Source organism: Rhinoraja longicauda, chromosome 8, assembly GCF_053455715.1.
Source record: "Rhinoraja longicauda isolate Sanriku21f chromosome 8, sRhiLon1.1, whole genome shotgun sequence".
Taxonomy (NCBI): Eukaryota; Metazoa; Chordata; class Chondrichthyes; order Rajiformes; family Arhynchobatidae; genus Rhinoraja; species Rhinoraja longicauda.
In genome coordinates this window covers 30,906,774-30,926,566 of record NC_135960.1, presented here as the reverse complement: position 1 = coordinate 30,926,566, position 19,793 = coordinate 30,906,774, and the positions used below count along the sequence as shown (strand labels likewise).

The window sequence follows — 19,793 nt, the reverse complement described above, 5'->3', positions numbered from 1 at the left end:
TGCACTTATTATCCCTTGTAACATTCTCAAACAAGCAGTTAAATGTATCTAATCTATTTAGCAATACATTTCATAGAACTTGACTGCACCAGGCATTTTCAAATCTAAGTGCATTAGTGATTATCCATTGCGAAACAAAAACAAGATGAAACCAGCGGGTCAGATAGCATCTGTAGAGGTAATGGACAGATGACGATTTGAGTCAGGACCCTTCATCACTCTGCAGTAGTAGCATTGGTGTTAATGAGATAAGAGTCATTAGAATTTCTGTGGTCATAATGCTGACTCTATTTATATGATATTCTGATACCATTTTCTTCTGGAAAGGCAAACCTGAAAATATTTGCTTAGTGATTGTTGCTTTGGGGAATTTAGACACTCAGAATTCAAGGCAGTACAGTGGTGCAGAGGTAGAGTGCTGCCTTAGAGTGCCAGAGACCCAGTGTTTGATCCTAGCTACGGGTGCCGTCTGTATGGAGCTTGTACCTTCTCCCTGTGACTGTGTGGGTTACCTCCAGGTGTTCCGGTTTCCGCACACTCTCCAAAGACGTACAGTTTTGTACGTGAAATGTCTTTTGTAAAATTGTAAATTGTCCTTAGTGTGGAGGATAGTATTAGTGTACGGGGTGATCATTGTTCGGCATGGATTCGGTGGGTCGAAGAGTCTGTTTCCGTGCTGTATCCCGAAACACACTGTCACATGATATGTAATGTACGAAGACTCAAGAAATATATAGAAAATTAAATACTGCCGAGTATTAGCTCGCTGCCCCAGCCTTTTGAGAAGAAAATGGTACATGGCATTGGAATATGAAATGAACAGGAAAAAAAATATGAAGAGTCCCAGCCTTTCAAAGCCAAAAGAAACCCGAAAATGTTTAAGCAACAAAACAGTTTATCTTTAAAAAAATGCAATACATCTATCAGGACATATTCACACAATTGCTTTAGGTCTTTCCCCAGTTCATTGTTGCAATCGGTCATTGCAATTATTTAATCTGCGTTACCGATGAACTGGTCTTGTGGAATTATATTTCTTTTGGAAGTCTGCCCTCATCACATTCATAATCTGCAGCTAAAGGCGCACCTGTGAGTTCTTGAACTTGTCAGCTTATAATGTGCATTGATGTTTTACCTCATTTCCAAGTAAAGCAGAAACACATGCTTCTGAGGCATCGCAAATGGCAGTAAGATCGTGGCCCCCTTCCAGGGCGAGCACGACACGGCCTCCAGCCAGGCCCATCAGCTGTTTGGTAAGGTAGCCAAAACCTGTGTCAGGAAAGAGGAAATGCAAGAGAAGTCAAAGGTCAGAAGCCTACTTTGACTCTTGGCGAACGATCAAAGATTCCAAGTATTACATCATATTTGAAATGGCCACGAGGGATTTACTGGGACTAAATGTATAATATAAGCCAGGTTTAATTTCAATAAATACAATTTACTATTTCAGCTCAGCCCTTTTTGATCTTCTGTTTAATATATGCAATTTTGTGATAAATGTTTTAAATTTCCCAAAGTGGCACGCCATCCACTTCCTAAGGGCCTCCAAAAATGGCCACTTCTCATTTTCTCTCAGGCAAATGTAAAATATAAATAAATATTTTAGAAATGGTTAAGAATTTTACTCATGATGAAAACAGGCACAAAATTCTTATCTTATCTTTTTAACTCTCATATTCCAAAATGTGCCACTGACTGATTTTTTGAACAAAGACATTTTACAGCTCAAGAAATAAAGCCCCTGGCTTCTCTGAAGGATTTTAAGACCTTTTTGAAGATTAGTGTTCATATGTTTCTTCCCTCCCCCTCAAAGCTGGAAAATGTGGATCATTTACTCTCACTAATTTGGCTGTCAAAATTTTGAGTTTCTCTAAAATTCTCTTCTAATTAAGTAACTACTTGAAATAAAATGATAATTTAATTCATCACACAAGCAAGCTTACATTTAGCAGTGACTTTGTAGCCTCCAAGAGGAGCTGGATGTCCTTCCACAGCATCAAATCCAGAGGAAACAAGAACCATGTCAGGAGCAAACTCATTAGCAATGGGCATCACCACTGTCCTGTAACGAAAGACAAACATAATCCTGCTTCAGAGTCTGTCATTAAAAAAAAGTACTATTTTCACGGTGCATTCAATTTTGTTGAAATGCTGCCTCAAATTAGATTATATGAACGTAACAGGAGATCTTTTATTTTTGTTCACAGTATCCTGGAATTTGCAGATTCCAAAGACGGAAAAATGTGAGTCCTATTTTTTATGTATCTATTTTGTTAAGGTAATAGACATATTTATTAGATGTCATGAAGATGTCAGCTAGATCTGAGAGTGCATCACAATGATGCAGCTAGTTGAATTGCTTCCTCAGAGCACCAGCAACTGGGGCTGAGCTGAATCTATACCTCCACAGTTGTCTGCATGGAGTTTGCACATTCTCCCTGTGACTGTGTGGGTATTCCCCAGTTCTCTGGTTTCTTCCACATCTCATAGAAATGTATTAGTGGGTTAAATGACCCCTGCAAATTGTCCCTTGGTAGGTAAGTGAGTGGAAGAATCGGAGGAAGTTGATCTGAATACAGGAAGAATAAAACAATATTGATCTGGTAGGCTGAAGGGCTATTTCCACGCTGTACAACTTTTCATAATATAAGTTGAAACCTAAATTGAGTATAATGGAAAGAAAATTATACATATTTTCAGAAAATTACACACTGGGAATTGTCATGTTGCTTTAGTGTACCAAATTAGGTTTTTCAGTATACCAATTCTACACTCATTCACACAACACCTAATCGAATCCTCATCTCCCATTTTCTTCCCTATTCTGTTCAGATTGGACTTTTTTCATATGCTTTTTACCACATAAAATGGAAGATATACAAGCTACACACTGCAACCAAAGGTCTTATCAGTTGTTGTTGCTTCTCTAATAATTCAATATTTTGAATTAAAATAAAAAACTAGCACATAGATCTTAACACCACCCTAAAACATGATGAGGCAATTGGAAAATAGGTATGTAAAAAAGATGATGATAATTAATAATTGAGATTATTTCCATGATGTTGAAAGACATATTTTAAATTGAGGGTGTCAGAAAATCTGTACATTCTCAAACATCTGTCATGCTTAACACCTATGAATTAGAGTGAAACCACTTTAAGCACAAAAAAAACAATCTTCTACTTGCTGGATTTTTCATTAGCTATAATAGAACACATAATAACAAACAAATTATGACTTTTACCATCTTGCCTAATTTTCAATGGCATGAAACATATCTGAATCAATCTACAACAATGAAGTCACACAATGTTTAGCTTCAGTGAATGGATTTTGATGCTTATAATAAATGGATATCTAGTTGGTAGTGCACCATTAAATGGTTTTAATGAGGTGACTGACAAGCAATAGGTCTCCACACCCTACAACTCTTATGGGACTAAGTATTCTCTTCCAAAATAAATAGCAGATAAAAATATAGAAGTAGCAACACAGATGAAAACTGCTTTTTACCCCCTTACCCTCAAAGTATTGTAGTATTAGGTGCTTGCTCTTAATCAGGAGTACAATATTTTAAAAAAACACAGGAACTAATGAGGCACCTGGACTTCACCAAACAACATAACTGAACTGAACACAAACTGATTCCATCCTTTAAGTGCATGATTTCTAAGGCAGAAGTTTGGAATATATTTTAATTTGGGTTGTCTGCTATTGGAAGAAAAATGGGAAGGGAAAAAATGGGACAAACAGATAACTGTATTGTTACAAACACACATACACATGATTCGGCCATTTCAATAAATATACTTTGAGAAATCAACAAAACGAATGTGTTCAAACAATAACCTATTACAACGTGGTTGGTGACTAGTTTGACTGTTAAAAATATAAAAATAAACTAAATATTTCAGGAAATTCACAAGATTCATCAAAAAATTAATCTCACACTAAAATATTCATACAAATCTAGCAAAAGCTGCAAATTCTATGCCTATTAGGGAGGGATTTCAGTGCAAAACTGTGGGCATGAATGGTTCCAGTGGTAAAATCACTTCTCAATGATGAAGGGTATATTTGAAAAGGCCAATGTTTATATGATCTAATTAAATCATCCCAATGTTGCAGTCTATAATGAAGAATGCAAGAGAAAAATAGACGTGTTTCTCCTCCAATAAAAAATGTTGTTGAGGTTAAATGTGTTGCCTGCTTTTTCTCAAACACTGACAACTACAGCCTTCACTTACTGCTAAATTCAGAACTTGCTTATGTTCAGAGAAGGATATGCAATAGCATGGCAAATTACACCGTGGTAGTAATTGCACTCATTGCAGAATATATTATTACAACTGGGGTAGTTGGCAAGCAGACATTTCACTGTACAAAACGAGTTGGTGAAGAGAGAAAATAGTTAGAACCAGGTGAGAAATCATATTTCCAATAATAAGTTAAAAGCAAAGTACAGGTAGAGATGTTTAGCAGGTTCCATCACTGCCTTTTTGAGAAGAAGCATGTACTACGGTAAAATGGGGATGGATGAAAACCAGCACAAATATATGATCTTCAAAGACAAATGATGTATTTGTCATGATCATTTAGAAGGATGAGAGGAGATCTGATCGAAACGTATGATTATTAAGGGGTTGGACACGTTAGAGGCAGGAAACATGTTCCCAATGTTGGGGGAGTCCAGAACAAGGGGCCACAGTTTAAGAATAAGGGGTAGGCCATTTAGAACTGAGATGAGGAAAAACTTTTTCAGTCAGAGAGTTGTGAATCTGTGGAATTCTCTGCCTCAGTGGAGGCCAATTCTCTGAATGTATTCAAGAGAGAGCTGGATAGAGCTCTTAAGGATAGCGGAGTCAGGGGGTATGGGGAGAAGGCAGGAACGGGGTATTGATTGAGAATGATTAGCCATGATCACATTGAATGGCGGTGCTGGCTCGAAGGGTCGAATGGCCTCCTCCTGCACCTATTGTCTATTGTCTATAATACTGGTAACATCAGCCAATGTTAATCCACTAACATGAGATGCTCAATATTAACAATTTGCACTTTGCATAAGTGTATTCCGGCATGGAACCTTGGAGTTGTTCTTTGCATGCACGTTTGGACATAACAGGAACAGTTAGACCTTCTGGGTTGTAATATTTGGTTCTGAACCACATTCTAACAATTAGTATAAGACAATAACTGCCGATGCTGGTATAAATCGAAGGTATTTATTCACAAAATGCTGGAGCAACTCAGCAGGTCAGGCAGCATCTCAGGAGAGAAGGAATGGGTGAAGTTTCGGGTCGAGACCCTTCTTCAGACTGATGTCAGGGGGGCGGGACAAAGGAAGGATATAGGTGGAGACAGGAAGATAGAGGGAGATCTGGGAAGGGGGAGGGGAAGAGAGGGACAGAGGAACTATCTAAAGTGGGAGAAGTCGATGTTCATACCACTGGGCTGCAAGCTGCCCAGGCGAAATATGAGGTGCTGTTCCTCCAATTTCCGGTGGGCCTCACTATGGCACTGGAGGAGGCCCATGACAGAAAGGTCAGACTGGGAATGGGAGGGGGAGTTGAAGTGCTCGGCCACCGGGAGACCAGTTTGGCCAACGCGGACCGAGCGCAGGTGTTGAGCGAAGCGATCGCCGAGCCTGCGCTTGGTTTCGCCGATGTAAATAAGTTGACATCTGGAGCAGCGGATGCAATAGATGAGGTTGGAGGAGTTACGCATGTCCAGTATGCTACACCAAAAATGAAGTTAGAGCGGTGCTGGCTCGAAGGGCCGAATGCCCTCCTCCTGCACCTATTTTCTATGTTTCTATGCAACCATCTGGGCTTGAACTTCCATTTTGGACCATCCAATTGTATTAATTCCGTATTAAGAAATGGTTGAGAGCACTTGACAAAGCTGGGGATATGCACTTGGACAACAGCCTAGCTATACTGCTGAAAACCTATATTTCAGCAGTTACCACACAAGAAATGTGGAGAAGTTACCACCCATTCTCTGCTGAAACATTATCAAAGTGCTGGGAGGTGTTGTTCATTGTATTACCAAGCAGTACTTTAATAATCTGCTTACCAACACTTAGTTTGGGCTTTTCGGGATCACAAGGATCCAAGTATGTGGACTACAGAGCTGAATTCTAGGGGTGCGTTAAAGCTGCTCTTGACATCAAGAGTGATACTTGACTGTGGCATAATGGAGTTAAGTAAATCTGAAGTTGATGGCAATGAATTCTCAGAAAATGAAATTGTCAATGTCTGCATTCAACAAAGCTCAACATTTAGGTACAGACCAATAAGAGCCAAGTAACATTTACCCACACAAGCCAGGCAATTAATATCTCCAACAGAGAAAGTTTAATCACCTATCCTTGACATTTAATAGCATTACCACTGTCAAGGGCTCACCCCATCCACCTTCTGGAGCTTACCATTGATATGAAATTTAACTAGATCAGCCGTGTAAATACAATGGCAACAAGAGTGGTTCAAAGGAGAAGTCTGCAGAAAGCAACTCATCTTCTAATTCCCCAAAGGCATTCCACCATCTACAAGGCATGTGAGAAGTATGAAAGAGTCTCAGCAACATTCAAGAAGATTAACACTGTCTAAGACAAAATCATAAATGGGACTCTAAAAGCTTCTTTAGGTATGTTAAGAGAAAAAGATTAGTAAAGACAAATGTGGGTCCCTTGAAGGCACAAACGGGTGGAATTATTATGGGTAACAAGAAAATGGCGGAAGAGTTGAACAGGTACTTCGGATCTGTCTTCACGAAGGAAGACAAAAACAATCTCCCAGATGTACTAGAGGACAGAGGATCTAGGGAGACAGAGGAACTGAAAGAAATTTGCAATAGGCGAGAAATAGTATTGGGTAGACTGATGGGACTGAAGGCTGATAAATCCCCAGGGCCTGATGGTCTGCATCCAATGTTCAATAGATGCAGGATCAGTTCCTGTGGATTGGAGGGTAGCTAATATTATCCCACTTTTCAAGAAAGGAGCGAGAGAGAAAACAGGGAATTATAAACAAGTTAGCCTGACATCGGTGGTGGGGAAGATGCTGGAGTCAATTATTAAAGAGGTAATAACGGCACATTTGGATAGCAGTAAAAGGATTGGTCCAAGTCAGCATGGATTTATGAAGGGAAAATCCTGCTTGACTAATCTTCTGGAATTTTTTGAGGATATGACAGTAAAATGAATGAAGGAGAGCCAGTGGATGTAGTGTATCTAGACTTTCAGAAAGCCTTTGATAAGGTCCCACACGGGAGGCTGGTGAGCAAAATTAGAGCACATGGTATTGGGGGTAGGGTATTGACATGGATAGAGAATTGGTTGGCAGACAGGAAGCAAAGAGTAGGAATAAACGGGTCATTTTCAGAATGGCAGGCAGTGGCGAGTAGAGTACCGCAAGGGCTTGTATTCACTGGAGTTTAGAAGGATGAGAGGGGATCTTATAGAGATGTATAAAATTATAAAAGGACTGGACAACCTAGATGCAGGAAAAATGTTCCCAATGTTAGGCGAGTCCAGAACCAGGGGCCACTGTCTAAGAATAAAGGGGAGGCCATTTAAAACTGAGGTGAGAAGAAACTTTTTCACCCAGAGAGTTGTGAATTTGTGAAATTCTCTACCACAGAAGGCAGTGGAGGCTAATTCACTGGATGAATTTTAAAGAGTTAGATAGAGCTCTAGGGGCTAGTGGAATCAAGGGATACGGGGGAAGGCAGGCACAGGTTACTGATTGTGGATGATCAGGCATGATCACAATGAATGGCGGTGCTGGCTCGAAGGGCCAAATGGCCTCCTCCTGCACCTATTTTCTATGTTTCTATGTTTCCATTCCCTATCCTAAGCTTTCACCCTCTGCCACCAACCCACCAAGGCTGCAATGCGAACCATTTGCCGAATACAGAGCTCCTCCTCATCTATGTTACGCTCATACCTCCCACAAGTGCAGCCTCACCACAGTGGTCAAGGGCAGCAGGCACACGGCAATACATCTCCTTCCCCTCAAAGTTGCACACCATCCTGACTTGATCCATCAACTTTACTGGGTTAAAATTCAAGAACTCCTGTGCAAGGATCGTCATCAGATGAAGTGCAGAGTTTCAGGATAACAGTTCTTCATCACCCTCACAAGAGAAATTAGGAATGGCAGGAACATCCCATCCGAAAATGAAAATATAAAATAACTAAAATATTTACTCATTCACGCTGTGCTACAAACCACACAAGGAAATGATGTTGAGTTTGAATAAAGTAAAATCTTCTCGTAAACGAAAACCAAAATGATTACCAAGCATGTGTCCATATCAGTGGTAAATAAATATCATGGATTAATTATTTCTAAAATGTTTTCTACAAAACCAAGTTTTGAATTTTCTCCCTTTACACCACCTTTTGCTATGAGCTGCTTTATAATTCTTGGTCCAGTAATCATTGTGGCAGCGGATGTTTTGATCAATCTCCTAAACCCTTTACAGTATTTCTGACATGATGTGTGCACCAAACTGAAGCAGTGAAATGAGTGGAATGTTTTCATAATTTCATCTCAGATAATTTTCTATAAAGGGAATGATTTGATTTCCTATACAAAGTCAGTGCACATCAACTTGAAGGCTTTCTGTGATACTTGCAATGTTACTTTGGTAGGTCTGTAACCATCATTTAAACACCAAACTATAATCATATTTCTTTCAATTTCCCTTGATGTAAAGACATTTTCATTTTCACCAAAATTACATGGCACAACCCAGTGCAGCACTACATTCTGTCAAAAAAAATCCAGATATCTATATTAAAAGTGTAGGAAGGAACTGCAGATGCTGGTTTAAACTGAAGATAGACACAAAAAGGTGGAGTGACTCAGCGGGACAGGCAGCATCTCTGGAGAGAAGGAATGGGTGACGTTTCAGATCGAGACCCTTCTTCAGACTAGTCAGGGGAAAGGGAAACGAGAGATATAGACGTCGATGTAGAGAGATATAGAACAATGAATGAAAGATATGCAAAAAAGTAACGATGATAAAGGAAACAGGCCATTGTTAGCTATTTGTTGTGTGAAAAGAAGCTGGTGTGACTTGGGTGGGGACTGATGGGGTGAGAGGGAATGCCTGGGTTACTTGAAGTTAGAGAAATCAACATTCATACCACTGGGCTGTAAATTGCCCAGGCGAAATATGAGATGTTGTTTCTCCAATTTGAGTTTAGTGTCTGACAATGGAGGAGACCTAGCGCAGAAAGGTCAGTGTGGGAATGGGAAGAACTAAAGTGTTTGGCAACTGGGAGATCAGGTAGGTCCAGGTGGACTGAGGGAAGGTGTTCAGCGAGACGACCGCCCAGTGTACGTTTGGTTTCACCGATGTATGAGAGTCCACATCTTGAACAACGGATACAGTAGATGAGGTTGGAGGTGGTGCAAGTGAACCTCTGCCTAATCTGAAAGGACTGTCGGGGTCCCTGGACAGTGAGGGAGGAGGTATAGGGACAGGTGTTGCATCTCCTGCGGTTACAGGGGAGGGAACCTGGGAAGGGGGTGGTTTGGGTGGGAAGGGATGAGTTAACCAGGGAGGTGCGGAGGGAACAGTTTCTGCGGAAGGCGGAATGGGGTGAAGATGGGAAGATGTGATTCATGGTGGGATCCGGTTGGAGGTAGCGAAAATGTCGGGGATTATGTGTTATATGCGATGGCTGATGGGGTGATAGGTAAGGACTATGGGGACCCTGTCTCTGTTGCGACTAGGGGGTGGGGGAGCAAGAGCGGAGACACGTGTGAGGACCTCATCTATGATGGGAGAGAGGAACCTCCGTTCACTGATAAATGAGGACATCTCAGATATCCAAGGTATGGCACACCTCATCTTGGGCGTAGACAGAGGAATTGGGAGTAGTGGATAGAGTCTTTGCAGGAAGCAGGGTGGGAAGAAGTGTAGCGGAGATAGTTGTGGGAGTCAGTGGGTTTGTAACAGCTAACAATGGCCTGTTTCCTTTATCATCGTTACTTTTTTGAAAATCTTTCATTCATTGTTCTATATCTCTCGTTTCCCTTTCCCCGACTAGTCTGAAGAAGGGTTTTGACCCGAAATGTCACCCATTCCTTCTCTCCAGAGATGCTGCCTGCCGCTGAGTTACTCCAGCTTTTTGTGTCTATCTTCTACATTAAAAGTGTTTTTTTTACTGAAAGCTCCAAAATGAATGCTTTGGACTTTGTTTATGAAACAGGGTCACAGCATAAACAGAAAATCTGTCGACCTGAGGGCTTGATGTCATTTATTTTTAATATGTTATCAACTTATGATGCAATATTGACATTTATTCCATAAAGATTCACTTTTAATTGCTGTTTACATGTATATTGGGAACTCCTTAAAGTTTTTTGTCTTTTTTTCTGTAAGCTTTTATTTAGGTGAGTAAACTGAATAAAAGTGAATTACATTGTACATTTCATGACCAAATTGTTCGTAACCTGAGTTCATTTTCTCAGCACCATTAAAGGGTTAAACCACGTATCTGTAACCACCATCGAGCGTAAAGTACTTCTGATTCCTCACAAACTTCAAAGTCCTTGCATTTGGCATTTCCAAGAGCTGGTTTGAATTAAGTTCAATTCTACACTCTACTTCCAAGTTCATGGTGAAACTGAGTGCCTTCTGGATTTCATTATGTCCAATTATCTTATCTTTTTTCATCTTAGGCTTGATCCCCAGCAAATGCAACGTGGCATTCTATGGGTCTACATAACAAGGTGCTGCCTTGAAGGCATCTATTGTCTCAGGAGACCCGCATATTACTGAATATATGACCTGCTGCAATTTCTTCCTAAGCCCATGCGTGCTATAAATTCTAATCTTCAAAGCTTTATTTCACTAGGATTGGTGAAACAACTTGGGAGAAAAAAAGTTAGTTAAAATCTGTTAACTTACAATCTCCAAAATACATGGCGTCACCCATGTGACTTGGCAACAGATTAAAAACTCTATCAGAATGTTTTTAAGTCTATAGAAGTTGTAACAAGCAATGAATGCCTTCTATTCTTGCATCTGCACATTCTGCAAACTTATCTGTAGGATTACAAAGCAGATGTTTGCAAATAAAATTCCAGGACTAAAGCAAGCTCTATCTTCCAAAATATCTGATTCATTAGATGATGCTGAAACTGTTTGCTCACTAAGGTACACAATTTCCATTAGCACTTTACTTACTTAGATGGTAGGGGCTCTCATTAGCCCATGAAAATGAACGTGTAATTTTATCAGAGGTAAAGTAACCAGTATCCTGCTGAGCAAAATTATTGACAGACCAAAAGATATCCTAATTGGCAGCAGCACCTCAGATAAATTAGTGAAAATCAGTGGAAGCCAACACTTCTCATTTGGATATTGACTGAGGAGAGGGTTCAGCTTGGAGGTCTTTCCCTGCAACTTGAAAAGACCACAACATTTATTGCCAAAGGCTGTTATACATAAATAATGCCTTTTTGCGTTAGTTATTGGAAGTTATTGAATCTGCGGAATGCTATCTAACACATCTCAGAACAGTGTGATGTGTTAATAGTTTTATACTCAAGAGCCGAAGATAAGCATCAGCTTAAGAACATCAAATCTCTGCCTTTTTATACAACTGCAACTTTTATTTAACAAAAAGCACCTTGCAAGTTTCATTGTAAGATAATTAAAGATATCCAAACCCTCCTGATAAACTCCCCAAGTGCATATTAAATGTTGCTTCTCAAGATACTAGATGTAGGTTCCACAGTTCAAAAATGCAGCAACTCGTTTTCATCCTTGAACATCCATCCACACTGTCTGCCGAGAAAGCTGCAAATGTTCCAACAAGCAAAATGCATCCCCATGCCATTAATGTAAACCTTTCGCACTTGCAGCATAGTTTCAGTACCCAATAACCATTTTCATAGTGCAAGAAAAGCTTTGCTTCTTTAGATTTTAAGGCCTGCAAAATGACTGAAATTGTACCATTTCAATTATCGTATGACACAAATTTTTAGTGAACACCGTTACATGTTTTTACCTGGCATTGTATCGATAATACATAGCTAATCTAATTTATTAATTATTTTCATTTAAATCAGAGGAGAGAATTAGAAATGTACAGCTATTCCTTTGGTTTAACATGGCACGAGGAAGAGTATTTTGCAATTCAATAAAGTTTTTGTTTGGTTATGGGCCTTTGGTTCTGCTGCAGTTACCCAAGGAACTTGGGCATTTATAGTTAGAGTTATGGCGGTGTGTCAATAACACAGCATTTTTACTGGGAGGGGCTGATTCGATGCTCTGAATCACCATGATAACCTCACCAAGAGAGTATTACCACTAACATTCTGACGTTGAACATTATTTAATTTATAAATAATTTATTAATTACAAACATTACAGACATTTAAGATAGACACAAAATGCTGAAGCAACTCAGCAGGACAGGCAACACTCTGGATAGAAGGAATGGGTGACGTTTCAGAGATGCTGCCTGTCCCGCTGAGTTACTCCAGCATTTTGTGTCTATCTTTGGTGTCTATCTTCGGCATCAGCAGTTCCTTCCTACACATTTAAAACATTTAAGTGACTCTAGTTCAACTTTGGTCACCCTGCTTTAGGAAAGATGCCATTAAAACAGAAAGGGTGCAAAATGATTTATGAGGATGTAATATTTAAGTTAATAATTATAAAAGTAATTCCATAAATTGTTTTAAATCAATTACAAAATTATTACATAGTATGATTAGCTTTAAATGGCTTTTGCATATTTTTTAATGTTTGTGGGCACCAGACTCTGCTCCATAAATGCCAATTGCTGTGAACAATTTAGAATTCCAGCATAATGTTCTTCAGTCAAGAAGATGCAAAAATACAGTCAGGGGACATCTTTGTGTCCTCTGTCAAAGGTTTATTCTTGGGTGACATACTAGCAGCAGCTTTTGATCTGGAAAAGCAGAGGAAAGTTAAAAAGAACCCGGAATTAGTGTGCAAGAAGGAACTGCAGATGCTAGTTTAAACCAAAGATAGACATAAAAAGCTGGAGTAACTCAGCGGGACAGGCAGCATCTCTGGAGAGAAGGAATGGGTGATTTTTCGGGTCGAGACCCTTCTTCAGACATAATAGAGTTGGCCATTTGAGTAAGAGTCTAAGGTACAGCTATATCACTTTGGTATTGCAGTATCTAAGAATGGCTTTTACAAATCAACACTGAAAGCACTGAACTACTGACCCCTTGACTCTTGTTTTTTGAGTGTGAGAAGTAGAAGGAGCAAATTCATTTAAAGGTGCTTAAAAATTATTCCCTTTAAATAGAATGCATTGGCAACATCGATAACAACCTTTAATGTCACTGAACATTCTTAAGTCTTACCTAAATGCAGCCAAGTATTCATTATCACCCATTGGTGGATCCAAACCACCAGTCCAAGCTATATTGAGATTAAATCCAACGCCTGCACTCGTCCCAACCTAAAAGCCAGAATGAAGACAATTTAAACACCCTAATCTTAAAAACTAATTTTTGATTTTAAATTACATTATTGATCATAATTACATAATTAACTCTTGTATAACTGTCATAATTTTTTGTATTAATTTGTACTATGCAATAATTCATTCATAAAGAGGACACATACCTGATTTAAACATAATATTGTGTTTTAAACCTATCTCAGTATCATATATTTTACTTGTAGAAATTATGTAATTAGTATTGAGAAAGGTGTAGTGATTTTTGACATTTGCGTAATTTGATAAAACATAAAATAAGTGATATATTTTCACCATCATTTCATTATGAAGCATTTTGATTATCTGGCAATTATAAGACAACTTTAATGACTTCTAGATTATGTGTCTATGACAAGTGAGGAGACATTCTTTGAACAACCATTATTTAGTTTACTTGCCTCATCTGGGGCCCCACTGCCTGGGAAGAAGTTGCCATCATCGTAGCGATGCAGAGAAATGTACAACACGTTGGGGTCGTTGTAGAATGCCTGCTGGGTGCCATTACCATGATGAACATCCTATTAACACATATCAAACAGCAGATTTAATTGTTGTGTTGGAGAGGCAGAGATTTAGACTTTTACAGGACCAGAGCTTAGTTTGTGAATAAATGGTTTCAGGCTGCTTCATTTGTTTAATTTATCATATCATATCATATCATATACATACAGCCAGAAACAGGCCCTTTCGGCCCACCAAGTCCGTGCCGCCCAGCGATCCCCGTATATTAACACTATCCTACACCCACTAGGGACAATTTTTACATTTACCCAGCCAATTAACCTACATACCTGTACGTCTTTGGAGTGTGGGAGGAAACCAGAGCACCCGGGGAAAATCAACACGGTCACAGGGAGAACATACAAACTTTGTACAGATGGCACCCCGTAGCCAGGATTGAACCCGGGTCTCTGGCGCTGTAAGGCAGTAACTCTACCACTGTTTGTTGTTGATCAATAGCTTTAAAAGCATTATAAATGTTCAGATATTTTACAAGGTACTCTGATTTCATAATTTCTCCAATCATTTACACTGTCTGTCGAGCTAGTGTTGATTACTTTTCCCTAGATGTCTGTGAAAAAGAACTAACCAATATAACTTTCCAAACTAAACATTCTTCCCTCTAGCTTAAGTTCATTCATTGGATAAAAATAAGCAGGTTCTCTCATCAACAGGTTAAATGTGTTGTTAGAAATCCATCCACTATGCAGCAGAAAAATAATTGATTCATTTCAATTTTACCTGTATCCAATAATTAACCTATTTCTTTTTAAAAAACCCTATAGATCAAATAAGCAAAATAAATTTTCATAGAAATATAATTTGCTAGTCTTTTATCAACTAACTCTCCACCCCTGCTTTCCCCATCACACATCGCTTTCATCTGTAATCTTTATAACTTCTTTAACCAAGGCACAACTACAAATCCTTTTGCAGCCACCATAGATAGTGTGACTGGCTACTGGGACAGAGCAGAGATAGATCCTGACATTCAAACACGTTTATTCTCCTCTATTGCTGACCCTTTTCACTGACTTAGTCTTTCCTTCCTTTGTGTTATATTGAACAAGAAGTTAAATGATGGTAGAACTTTTCCATGCTTAATTTAATTATCAATTATAATATATACTAACTAAAAAAAACAAACCAATTTGCACAATGAATAGTGATTAACAAATTTAAAAAACATCCAAATGTTAGTTCATTATCTAGATGAGAACCTGACCAAGACTCTTTAGGTAAGACCCTAAAAACAAGTGTACTGGTCCAACAGTGCACGGAGGACTGGGAAGTCGAATATGAATAACATGTCCCTTAGTTTAAGCCTTGTTTTGATGTGATTCACTCACCCAGTCCACAATAAGGATTTTGCTGACATTCAACCTCTGCTGTAGGAGCTTTGCAGCGATGGCCACAGAATTGAAGTAGCAGAATCCCCTAGAGGTACAAGAAATGGGAAAGAGGATGTCCAAAAAAAGGAAAATGGTTAAAAGCGCTGTTCATGATTCTGATTGTCTGCAGTCCTACACTCATTTATCACCAGAGGAAAAAGCACAGGGACAAATGTTCACCAGTTTTTGTTCTGAATCTCATATGTTGCCAATTATACACAAACTCTTCCAGAAAAGCAGGTGACTCTTTTGTAAGTACTAAGAGTTATGTTTTACTTACGAGGATGGAAATAGTTACTTACATTGGTGTACTCTCCTCTGCATGGTGACCAGGTGGCCTCACAATCGCAAATCCATTCTGCAAAACACCATGATTTGGGTAACTACATATACGGCGTGACTTATGTTGACACACATGTAGTTTCTATGCTTTTGCTGAAATTTGCAATACAATTCCGCAGTTGATCAAATAACTTCTATGAGAACAGATGTTGTATTTAAGGTGATGCCATAGATTAGACATTTGCATTATGGATTCTAGCTGCTGCTGAATTAGCTGACTTCAATTGGAAGAAAGCAAGGGCTATATGATTGTCCTTGGCATTTGGAGCTTAAAGGATAGAAAAAAAAATCAGAGATCCTTTTCCAAGGGTTATCCAGTGACTTCTGTCGAAAGTAGCCAAGTGCTACATGAGGAATGGATGACATTGGATTGGTTGGTCTGGGCTGCCAGGCAGTCTGTTGGTGAACGGTTAGCCACTGCTTATTGCACACGGTTGCACAGAACTAAGTGCCTTAAGGCAATATATGGAGGGCCAGTGGTGTTCAGGTTACAGGTAAATTGCCAAATTATTCAAGAAGGAAAAACTGCCGAAAGAGAAACAATTTACCATATCCTATCAAAGATTTTTTTTGATATATCAAATATTCAAAAGTATCAATGACTTGATGTAAAGAAAAATCTGAACTGGCATTGTGCTTCAAAGAGGATTTATAAACATGTCTGTGAGCTTATATTTAAAAATAAAAGTTGACAGTAAAACAGTTGGAGTAAGAATATATTGCAGCATAATGAATTTATGGAAGTTATTTTTTTAAAAAGTCACTCAGATGCAGTTCTGCGCTGGTGTATCACCTGGAATAGAAATCTAAAGGCCTGAAGTAATAATCCAGAGTGCAAATTCAAATCATGACAGTTTGAACAGGCAAATTTAAATTTGAAAATGAGCATAAATAAAAGTCAACGTGAATATTTCTTGTAAACACTTTTTCTATTCTGACTAATGCTCTGTATTCCTACTAGTTTGAAAGGAGGCATGTTGAGAAAAAAAAATTCCTCCGGAATGGGACTATAAGCAAATATAATCAATTTAAGGTAATTGAGCAAAGATGTATAGAGACCTGGTAAAAAAAATGTATAGAATGGGAAACTGATGGAAGCTGCAATTATGAAAAATATTGCATAACTGCTTATTTAAAGGGTCAGCACAGGCCTAAGAATCTCCTTCTCTGCAGTACGTTTCTGAAATTCTCCATCTAAAATTACAATTTCAAAGATATATAATTAACAGAATCTTATTTGGAATGTCCAACAAACAAAAATGTCACGGAAATGCAAGTTAATTCATTTATTGTGTAAGCCTGGACCGAAATCAGTCTGTGACAATCCCAATTTATTTTTCTGATTTGGCCTCATATCAGATACCTGGAGAACCTGCTCAGAAGTGGATGAACGAATAGATATAGCATTTTTTACAACCATAGTCAATTAAGTGCATCCTGAAATTTGGTCATTTTTGTGATTCAAGAAACATGACAACTAATTTACATGTAGCAATAGGTTGGAAACAGAATTGTAATTAACATTCAGGTATGATTTGAAGAATTAACATTAGTTAGTTTAGAGATACAGCGTGGAAACAGGCCCTTCAGCTGACCAGGTCTGTGCCAACCTGTGATCACCCGAACCCTAGTTCTATTCTGCACACCAGGGGCAATTTACAGAGCCAATTTACCTACAAATGTGCACGTCTTTGGAATGTGGAAGGAAAATGGAGCACCCAGAGAAAGCAATACAGACATAGGGAGAATGTACAAACTCCGTACAGACAGCACCTGCAGTCAGGATTGAACCCGGGTCTCTGGCATTGTAAGGTAGCAACTCTATCGCTGCGCCAATGTATCGACCACATTGCTCTACTATCATGAGTAACAAATTACTCGCACAAGGGAGTAGACAGGACTTAGATCTGACATCTCATCTAAAGGTAGTCCCTCTGACAGTGCAGCACTTCTGCATTACTGCACTGGAGTGTCAGCCTGGATTATATGCATATGTCCATAGTGTTGAAGTTTAACACCGTACCTTCCAGATTCAGATGGAGAATTGTGATATCACTCAACCCAGACTGGTGCAAACTTGCTATAACTACTGGAAATACTTTGTATTTAATTTCTCAGATGTATAGATATAATTATCTACAACATTGAAATTTCCTTCCTTTTAACAATTATTGTTATGAAACCTCACCTTCAATTCCTTAGTTACCACTTTGAAAACAAGTTCAATCACAGATCCCACTGCTAAACGTGCAGCACTGGACGAATGGATCTCATTCCAAATCGTGTCACTGTCCACCTGAGTATTAAAGCAGAAGAAACAATTCCTCCACAAACTGTATAATCATGGGGGCATACATAAAATGCTGGTTATTTATCTTAAAAAACATATTTGAAAAAATCTGCTTTTCAAATGCAGGTAGGAGGGGGAGGGAGATGAGAGTAGTGCAGGATAAGATTTGGGGGGGGCGGGGCGAGAGGGTACAAGAGCAGGGGGAGGTGTTGGGGATGGGGAAATGGGGTATTGGGCCGATTAGCCATGATCAGATCTGTGGGTAGATGCAAAATGCTGAGTTACTCCAGCATTTTGCATCTACCTTCGATTTAAACCAGTATCTGCAGTTCTTTCTTACACATCAAATCTGTGGAGCATGCTTGAGGAGCCGGGAAGCCTACTCTTGCTCCGGTTTTCATATTTGTTTACTCCATTCCAAAACCTCCATTATAGTAAATTGAATTGTATTTGCTTTGCCTTAAAATAAAAAAATGAAAAGAATGTTTTTTCAAAACAAAAGTCAAAACCTCTCGCCATGTAGATACTAAAAATAAAGTAAATCAACCAATGTATCTGTGTGAGTAAACTAATCAACATAAAATGTCATACTGGACTCTTTCCATTTACACACATATGAAGACACATGTTGTTCAAGCTGTCTTTTTGTCTCACTAAATTCTCTTGTTTATTGAGCAGATTGACAGAATAATGAACACTGTCTCTGGAATGCTCACACTGTGGTGACAAGTTCGCATTCTAACACCACTCAATGCTCTGCTCTTTTACAAACAACTCAGTTCAGAAAGAAAGAGCTGTCTTCCTTACTTCCAAATTGCTTGTCTTACAAAACTGCCAGATGTGTCAAATAAACAGTGTTTGTATGAATTCTGCATGAGAAATTGGAGCAGACCTAGTCCCCTGAGTGCACTCCACCAGTTAATAACATCATGGCTGACCATCAATGTCATTCACTTTTATTAATGGCAAGGAATCAAATGGTTTATAGGAATAATTAAAAAGTAATAATTTTAATAAATGTTGGAGGCTTTCTGAGCATATTCAATCATACTGCTGCCATGGAACACATACAAGACTTGTACGCATGATTCAGTCAAACATTTCATAGAATTAAAACATTTATAAATAATTACTTTTTAATTCCAGCAAACAGAATAAAAGTAGGGAGCACAAAAAATAAGCACAATTGTTAAAGTTCAGTTTAAAAACATTTAACATAAAATAACAGCATTTCATTTACAATCAGAATATTAAAGCAAGCCATGGTTGTAAGTGCTCACAAGGGAATACACACTGTAGTTTATTCTCACTAAGCACTGCAACTTGTAGAGCAACAGTTATTTCATTTACCGCAAAGATAAAAATGAAATTTTGAAGGATTTATTTATGTTAAGACTCTCTATATTGCATCTCTGATGTCTCAGTATGTTTATACATCATGCAGCTGAACTGTATACATCATAAGGTTCACTCGTATGATTCCCATATCTGTGTTAACTTTTCTCAACCTGGGCAATGATATACAATTGTCTTCAGTAGCCCTGGTTCAGAGAGAAAAGCAGTGTTCCTAATCCTGATATGCAATTTATGTGGACGGTTAGCTCAGTGTTGGGTTAACTGAGCTTTCAACAAAGTGACAGCTTATACTGCCATGCATGTGTAATGAGCAATTAAGTGAATTATTGAACGGTAGTGAACTATGCCCTATTATGATCAATACTTAAAAAAATTATGGGTGAGGAGAAATTGGCAAAAA

At 38.7% G+C, this 19,793-nt stretch overlaps 1 protein-coding gene across 10 annotated transcripts in view; it reads right to left on the bottom strand.

Moving 5' to 3' along the window:
- Positions 1-19,793, bottom strand: part of hdac4 (histone deacetylase 4) — a 330,518-nt gene that overhangs the window by 12,104 nt on the left and 298,621 nt on the right. For all 10 annotated transcript variants that reach the window (XM_078403501.1, XM_078403498.1, XM_078403502.1 and 7 more), the window contains 7 exons: positions 17,936-18,043; positions 15,708-15,763; positions 15,364-15,451; positions 13,912-14,031; positions 13,374-13,471; positions 1,944-2,062; positions 1,136-1,269 (listed from right to left, as the gene is read on the bottom strand). In XM_078403501.1, coding sequence (XP_078259627.1) covers positions 1,136-1,269; positions 1,944-2,062; positions 13,374-13,471; positions 13,912-14,031; positions 15,364-15,451; positions 15,708-15,763; positions 17,936-18,043 — 723 coding nt within the window. The remainder of the gene's footprint in view (positions 1-1,135; positions 1,270-1,943; positions 2,063-13,373; positions 13,472-13,911; positions 14,032-15,363; positions 15,452-15,707; positions 15,764-17,935; positions 18,044-19,793) is intronic.